This window comes from Micromesistius poutassou (genome assembly GCF_964030765.1).
Source record: "Micromesistius poutassou genome assembly, chromosome: 5".
Lineage (NCBI taxonomy): Eukaryota > Metazoa > Chordata > Actinopteri > Gadiformes > Gadidae > Micromesistius > Micromesistius poutassou.
This window is the reverse complement of record NC_140275.1, coordinates 13192439-13200950: the sequence shown is the minus strand read 5'-3', so window position 1 is coordinate 13200950 and position 8512 is coordinate 13192439. Positions and strand designations below refer to the sequence as shown.

General features: G+C 47.4%; 1 protein-coding gene across 1 annotated transcript; it reads right to left on the bottom strand.

Annotated features, from left to right (window-relative positions):
* Positions 1-512: 512 nt before the first annotated feature.
* Positions 513-7708, bottom strand: npffr2a (neuropeptide FF receptor 2a; the record flags this gene model as incomplete). The annotated part of the gene is made up of 3 exons (XM_084468359.1): positions 513-1362; positions 3249-3348; positions 7351-7708. The coding sequence occupies 3 exons, from the start codon at positions 7706-7708 to the stop codon at positions 513-515; spliced, it is 1308 nt and encodes a 435-aa protein (XP_084324485.1).
* Positions 7709-8512: the final 804 nt, after the last annotated feature.

Genomic DNA, 8512 nt, shown 5'->3' with positions numbered 1-8512 from the left:
TATGCCATATATCCGATGCTATAGACAACAGAGGAAGAGTTTCAACTGAATTTCAGTGTCAACACAATTTGCAGGTTTGACCAAAGTATCACCAGAAATTCTTCCCTTCATATTGCAAATGATGTGCCTCATGGTATGTATTTTAGGAGATAGGTAAGGATAGTTTTTCCGGTCAAATGCTACTATTAAACTCACCTCTTGGCGAGGTTGTAAAGACTTGTTTATTGTAATACGTTTGTGTTTGATTTCAAAGAGGCGTATAATACAAAGCTGCTTTATTTGCTACTATTTTGTACGTAACAACGTAACATTCAACATTTAAGAAGGAGAAAAATGCTCTTCACTTTTGCAGTTGTGCTTTTTGCTGACCCAGTCACTCCCAAGAGAAATGTCCTGTCCCCACATGTCGAGTTCAATTTCAATCCACGACAAAAACCAACCAAGCAAAACACCCGTCCCGCTCAAATAGACAGATAGACACCTCAGATAGACACCCCGCCCCCCTGTGCCGCTCAAATAGACACAGCGGTCACTCCCCCGCTGCTCGGCGAGACCTTGTCCAGGTCCTCCATGACCAGGTCCTGCTCGTTGACGTTTTTGGACCTGCGGGAAGTGTTGTTGTCCAGGCTGTTCAGGGAGATGGGCTCCACCGAGGCCTTAGGGTTGGCCGGCAGCACAGAGTTCCCCTGCAACCGGTGCGAGTAGGTCTTCCTCCGGTGGCCGTTGGCCGTGCACAGGCCGAACTTGAACACGGCCTGGAAGCCCCGGCGGAAGTTCTCGTTGAAGAAGCCGTAGATGATGGGGTTGACGCTGCTGTTGAAGAAGGCCAGCCAGTGGGCGAAGGGGTAGATGTAGATGTTGATGACGCGGTGCTGCTGCACCGTGAGCCTGGCGTAGTCGCTCAGCATCATCAGCGTCCATAGGGGCAGCCAGGACAGGATGAAGAGCAGAGCCACGATGAGCAGCATCTTGATGACCCGCTGCTTCTTCTTGGACACCGTGTGCCGGTTGTCGTGGCCCGGTTTGCCGCCCGTCGGCACGGCCGACTTGAAGAGCATGATGCCAATGCGGGCGTACATGATCACGATGAGGGACAGCGGAGCGAGGTAGATGTTGGCGAAGAGGACCGTGGTGTAGATCTTCCGCATGCCCTGGTTGGGCCAGTTTTCTCGGCACCAATAAAAGGGAGTTGTTTTGTTGTTGTATCCTAGCAGCACACGGATGGTTTGCTCCTTGGTCACCTGAAGCATGACCCCAGAGGGACACATAATGGAGATGGCCAGGACCCAGATAATGACTATAATCAGGGTGGCTGTGGACAGCGTCAGCTTCTGCTTGAAGGGGTACACGATGCATCTGAACCTGCCCGCAAATCACATCAAAACACTAACGTTAGTTGCAGTCCACTTCAAACAGAAGATTTCAGAGGATTTCAACTCATAGCATTGAAGCATTGCAGACATATATTACGATGCACTCCCAACCTTTATGGTTCTGGGAAAGACGTGTCAAAAGTTCATGTCAAACCCCTTAGCTAATGGTCCATCTTCCCCGCAGGCATGGGAAAATTGTTTGAGAGAGAGATTTTTAATGGTCCAAAGGTCCATCTTCCCCGCAGGCATGGGAAAATTGTCTGAGAGAGAGATTTTTATTCATATTTATGTAGGTTGTATTGTGCATCTACATTGTAGGGTCAACAAAGCCTATGGAGATGGTTAAGGACTCTTCTGGGGTCCTTAACCTTATCCTTCCTGAATGAATTGTATTGAATTGAGAGAGTGAGCGAGCGAGCGAGCGAGAGAGCGAAAGAACGAGAGAGAGAGCGAAAGAACGAGAGAGAGAGCGAAAGAGCGAGAGAGTAAGAGAAAGAGAGAGACAAGGCCGTAGCCACGGTTTCAATAGTGAGGTCCGGGGGTTCAGTTTTGTCTGGGGGAGGGGGGGGTTGTGCCCAACGTCTAAATTGAATATTCTGAGAATCATCTCTGAGAAGATCTCAAGTGCTGATTCATATTATCCAGTTCTGTTTTAGTTCCCAATTATATTTTGAGCAAAAAAACAATGAGGAGTCCAGACCTTTGTGACCTCATAGCTGGTTACAGGCATGAGGAGAGAGAAAGAGGGAGACAGAGAGAGGGAAAGAGAGCAAGAGAGGGGGGAGGGAGGGAGTGGAAGATAATGAAAGAGAGGAGAAGGTGAGAGAGAGAGAAAGAGAGTGAGTAAGAGAGTGAGGGGCGCAGGGCAGGGTGAAAGAGGGAAGATAGACAGAGAAAGATATAAAAAAAGAGGGGGGGGGGGCAGGAGAGAGCAAGGTGAGAATTGGGTAGAGATAGTGGCAGAGCTAAGAGAGAAAGAGAAGTAGGGAGGGTGAGGATGAGAGAGGAGGGAGCGCGGGAAAGAGAGAGAGGGGTGAGAGTGAGCAGAGAGAGAAAGATCAAGAGAGAAACAGAGAGCGGGATAAGAAAGAGAGAGATCAAGAGAAAGAGAGAGAGCAAGAGAGAGAGAGCAAGAGAGAGTACAGAGAGATATAGAGACAGAAAGGAGAGAGACAGAGAGGTGGAGTGGGACAGAAAGATACGAGAGAGAGAGAGAGAGAGAGAGAGAGAGAGAGAGAGAGAGAGAGAGAGAGAGAGACAGACAGACAGACAGGGAGAGTGAGGCTGTCGTGTCTCCTCTCCTCTAAGACTGTTGCCGGGCATAATCACACCACAGTCACGGCCCCGTTCAACATACTGCTGTCAGCGGAAGATTGAGGAGCATGCACTGACAAATTACCAAACGACTCGGTGGGATTAGCCATGGCCCGTGGCCGCCGCCACGGCTCTGTGAGCGGTTTCGACATCTGGGATTTTATGAGAATCAGCGCAGCCCGATGAATTGGGTGGTCTGAACCACTAAAGGTTCAGGTATGGCCCCACGTCGACGCGACGCAACGACCAACGCAGACGCTTTCGACGCGGTCATGAACCTGTTTTGGTTCTGCGTCAGGTTTTTAGTGCGCGGACCAATCACAGCCCTTGCCGCTGCGTCGAATCAACGCAAGGTTCCCATTTTTGGGAGGCGCACGTCACGTCAGGCCCTTTGCGGTGAACACAAGGAGGGTCCGCAAGGACGTCATGGGTCTGTGAACCCCCTCGCGTTGCGTCGACGTGGAACCATAACTGGACCACAACGAGCCCTCGCGGTCCGTGACACCGTGACTTCCCGTCACGCCCGCGGTCGATCCACACCCGACACTCCGGCGGTTTTACCTGTCAACTGCGATGGCGACCAGCGTGAACACCGACGCAGACACGGAGATGCCCTGCACCATGCCGCTCATTTTACACACCAGGCTTCCAAAGGGCCACCCTGTCAGATGGAGAGACACACGCAGACACTTTAGCATCGCTGAGTACACGTCAGCTCAGAGTGTGTGTGTGTGTGTGTGTGTGTGTGTGTGTGTGTTTTTTGCATAGACATTAATGAACATATATCACACTTTATTATTACTGAGAACACTTCAGTTGAGTCTGTGTGTGTGTGTGTGTGTGTGTGTGTGTGTGTGTGTGTGTGTACATATACACCAATTTTCACCACGGATATCTGTAAAGGGACGCATACATGAGGGTCCCCCGGGTATAGAATCCTGGTTAGCTCCAGGGGTTTTGAACTTGCTCAAGGGTTCTTCATCATTGCTGACAGCCAGCAAAAGGGTGCTTTCACTGTGGATGTGCTCTCCTGTCCAACTCAAATAAATCTCCAACAGGGCAGAAAGTCTGCCATCCCGAGTATGATGGTGACCCTACAAACGGTGACCAATCACAACCAAGCCCATACTTCAACATTGACACAAATTCTTTCTTTGTACTTTGTTTAACATTATTGCACATTAAAAAAGTGTTTTTGCAATGTCATGGGCCATGGCTTTTGGTTAACATTTTAGGTATATCGACTTTTTGTGAGCTGCTGATATGTCTTTATGTCCTATCAGGGATGAATAAAGTAGCTATCCATCAGTCTAGCATCTAGTACAGTCCTTGAGTCTGATTTATGCTGTTGTCTTCTTAGTCTGGGGAGGGTTGGGGGTGGGACGATCGATCGTCCTCATTCACAGGTATAATCTACAAAAAACCTGGTGTGTGTGTGTGTGTGTGTGTGTGTGTGTGTGTGTGTGTGTGTGTGTGGAGTGGAGGGATGCTGAACACAACACATCCAACGCCAGAAGGTGAAGCTGGAGACAGAACACAGCTCAACTAATTACAGCATTAGATCCGCACAGCGTGTGTGTAATCAACCAGCAGCCCCTCATTGGATAGTGGTTATTCATCACTAACATTATTCTTCATCAGGGAGAATGGGTGAATTCTTGAACGGTATATCGGCGTGATTAATCGACTGCTTACTAGAGCCTGATATTCAGAGTGCATTGCGTTACCCTTGGATTAACCCTGTCACAGATTCCACTGAGAGGAGATGGATCAACTGACACGGTTATATGCTGTACACAAACAGCTACAGCTTGCAATGCACTCCCGAGTGGTGTCTTTGGTTCAAAGCCATGGGGTGGAGTGGTGTCTTTTGTTCAAAGCCATGGGGTGGAGCCTGTGTGATTGGCATAGGGTATAAATATGGACTGAAGATTCGATGATTCATTCGGCTGGTGTGTGTCCCTTCTCTGGAGGGAGGCTGTGTGTGTGGAAGTGAGGGGGACCACATTTCCCAGCATACGAAGGCTGTCCGAGGTAGAGCCAATTGTCTGCAGGGCCAGGAGGATGAATTGGAATGCAGCTCCATGAATCACAGGCTTTGTATGTTGTTATTCAACCCATTTCCTCACATGTCACAGGAAATTGTACAATAAAGATAATCTGATATGGGTTGTAAATAGTAGGGATGATGCATTAGTGCCCATTCATGCTTTGTGCTTTGATTACAGCATCAATGAACAACCCATGATGGTGTGTGTGTGTGTGTGTGTGTGTGTGTGTGTGTGTGTGTGTGTGTGTGTGTGTGTGTGTGTGTGTGTGTGTGCGTGTGTGTGCGCGTGTGTGTGCCCATGGATGCCTGTGGGTGTGTGTGTGTGTGTGTGTGTGTGTGTTACGGTTTGGCTGTGTGTTTGTGCATGATTTCATGACACTATGCAACACTTTTACACAGTTAAAAGTGCCAAAGCAGTGCGTAACAAGGAGTAGAGCCCCAGGAAGTCGTATCTGCAGTCTGTGGTGTCTTTCCACTGTCCTCCAACAGGCATAAAGGACCAGCCTGACTAGAGACTATCGATGAAGGTTTACAACAGTATCATCAATTACAGAGTCGGCCCATTCCATGACAAGTCTACCTTGGACACTGATCTATGGAACCTGCCTAACCCGCAAAGCAACCAGCATTGTGGGTGACCCCAGCCACCCCTCACACAGCCTCTTCAGCCTCCTGCCATCTTGGGAGACGGTACCACAGCCTCTGGGCCAGATCCACCAGACTGGTAAACAGCTTTTTTTCACCAGGCTGTCAGGAAGCTCAACTCTCTCTCTCCCCTCTCTCCCTTCCCTCCCCTCTGCCCCCACAAACTCTGGACTCTGAACCCCCCTCCCATTTGCTCCTAAGAACTCTGGACTTCAAACCCATAATCTCCCTCATATTGCATATTTCAATACATTTACTTTAAGATACCATTTTGTTTTGCCTTACCTTTGAACTATTCAGAATTATTTTACACAATTCAGAATTTATTTATTGCAAATATTACTTATTTTATTTTATTTACCCAATTTTACCCTTTTCTCCTTATTGAACCGTGGGTCAGAGACAAACACAATTTAGATTCCTCTATTTGTCTGGCACATATTTTGGAATTGACAATAAAGCTAACTTTGACTTTGACTTTTATATACATCCATATAAATTGTATTATTGTCTGTGTCCTTTTTATGTGCTTTAAATTGTTTTTGTTATTTGTGTGTTTATAACTAGATAGTGGATTTGTACAGCACTTTGGTCAACTGTAGGCGTTTTAAAATCTTAAAATAAACTTGACTTGACTTTTGACTTTAAGAGCCCTCATTGAAAAGTTTGAAATGAGGACTTGATTGCCCCATGTCATCGGAGCACCAGGTCACAGGGTTATGTGTGCCCTAGGATGTGAAATAGCATCATTAACATGTGGTCATGGGATAGCTGATGACTAGTGCGGTGCCACACTATGTATAACCAGACTTGATCTTACTGATATGGAAAGAACACATGCTTCTGTAATGCTCCACTTTAAGGAACCAAGGTCGAATCTCATCCCTTCCCCTATCGAGTTATTGTTACGGGTTCTGTCAAAAAAAAAAAAAAGTTCATTTGAAGTGCTACCCTTTGTAAACCAGTCAAACTAGAGCTGTAATATGAGGTATTAAAAATAAGTATTAAAAATAAGCTTGACACAGGCTACCAACTATTAAGTAAAATGTACAGTAGCATAAAGATTAGCTGTGGGAGCAACAACAGCAGGAATGAGTGGTTCTTTGGTTCATAACTCTGTCCCTGCTTCCAGTCTTTACTTTAGTCACTGCACTGAGGATCCAATGCAGGGCTGCCAACTTTTGGGTTTTCGCTGGCGTGAGATTCTGTAGAAACTTGTAATGCAATGATGTTGGACTATAATACAGAAGGATGGCCAAGATATGTTTTTGTCATCGTATTGACAGACTCAAGTCAAACCAGACCAGGCAAACGTGATCCCCCTCCGATAACTGTCTAATAGCGTGTCATATTCATGACATAGGCCTACTCAGGGGCCTCTCCTTTTTAAATCTTTTCGCAGTTCCTGCCTTAATCCTCTTTCACGAACCCTACACACTCACTTCAACCACAACAAAGTCCTCTCCTAACTGTCCATTCAAACCATAACGTATATATTGTATTAAACTCCTGTACATCAATATGCGTCCTGAGAGCACCCCCCCCCCTGCCCGTGCGCTCCCAGAGCTCTTTTTTAATCCTTTTTTTGTAGTGCATGCGATAAAAATAACGTCACATCCAAAGAAAGAACGAAAGAACGTCGGGGGGGGGGCATCCTCCTATACGCCACGAGACGGAGGAGCAAATACAAAGGCGTCTTTAATGGAATACACGGGAGATTTGTGAGATGAGACGGCCCATGAGACGGCCCGCTGTCGAGCGCGTCTCCATCGGTCTCCCCGGATACACCTCGCTATTGATTAACTGCTGCGTCTGGGGTCTAGACGAGCGAGAACGGAGATTCAAACGGTGACAAGACAAACATCAGAATCCGTTCTCTCTCCGGGGGAGCCGTCCAACTCCCCGCCGTCCCCCCGTCCCCCGTCCCCGCCCCCCTCTCATGGGAGGAAGGGGCCTTGAAGCTCTCACCTGTGATGATGTTATCCAGCAGCGTGGTGGGCATGCAGAAGATTCCCACCAGCAGGTCGCTCACGGCCAGGTTGAGGATGAACAGGTTGGTGACCGTGCGCATGTTCTTGCTGCGCAGCACGATGAAGCACACAACGCCGTTGCCCACCATGCACACCAGGAAGATGAGCAGGTAGGACGCCACGAAGATGGCCGCGATGGACGACTCGTGCAGGTAGTATCCAACGTACGTGATGTTATTCCTGGGTCTGAAAGGGTTCTCCTCCGCCAATGACGACGCGGACGACGACGACGAGGTGTTGGGGAAGGTCCAGTTGTCGTACGTCTGAGTGACGTTGCCGTCCGGTTCCTCGTTCATTGTGCACCCTGAGGAGACAACGCGTGATGAGTGGTTAAAGTTAATCCGATGTGTGTTCATATTTCATCATATATGGGATTTATGTGAGCCACGGATTACATGTTGAAACTCACCCGAGATGCTTCCTTTGTAAACGTACATGGGCCTATGTAAATTACCGTTTTTGTTAGGCCTACTACTTTATTATCTTTTAAAACGACTTTATGCTTTTATACTTTGCACTCTAAACGTGACAATGGCTATCGCTTATTAATTAGTCATCATGAGTATCAGTGAGTCAGTACTCGTATGAAACTAGAGTAGGCTGCAATCAGTCACATAGAATTGAGGATGGCAAAAAAACGTTGTGCCGTGGAATAATAGACCTTAAGTAGCCATCGCTGTGTTGTGTTTCCCTCCCCAAGATCACGAGGCCTACTTTATTATGCATGGCTAAAGTGAACAAAATACCCTGAATCTCAGCGGAGCAGAAAGGGCCATTTCAAATTGGAGTTTAATCAAAGTCAATATTTTGTTGGCCGAAAGCTTACGGTATCTACATCATGAGGCATGCAAAAATGATCATACCGTGACTTGAGTATTTGAACTAGAGTAAATTCGATAAGTAAACTAAACGAAAAAGGCTGTTGGCAGACTGTGGGGCGCCAACAGGGGTCGAGAGCCGGAGCATCTCGTACAGCTACCGCGCAGGGGGATTAATTTAATTATAGTGATGCAATGCAAACCACGAATTATCCGTCCAAGGGACTGTAGTGCATAGAGAGTTGATATAACATGTTCCATATAGGCCTATGTGTATAACGC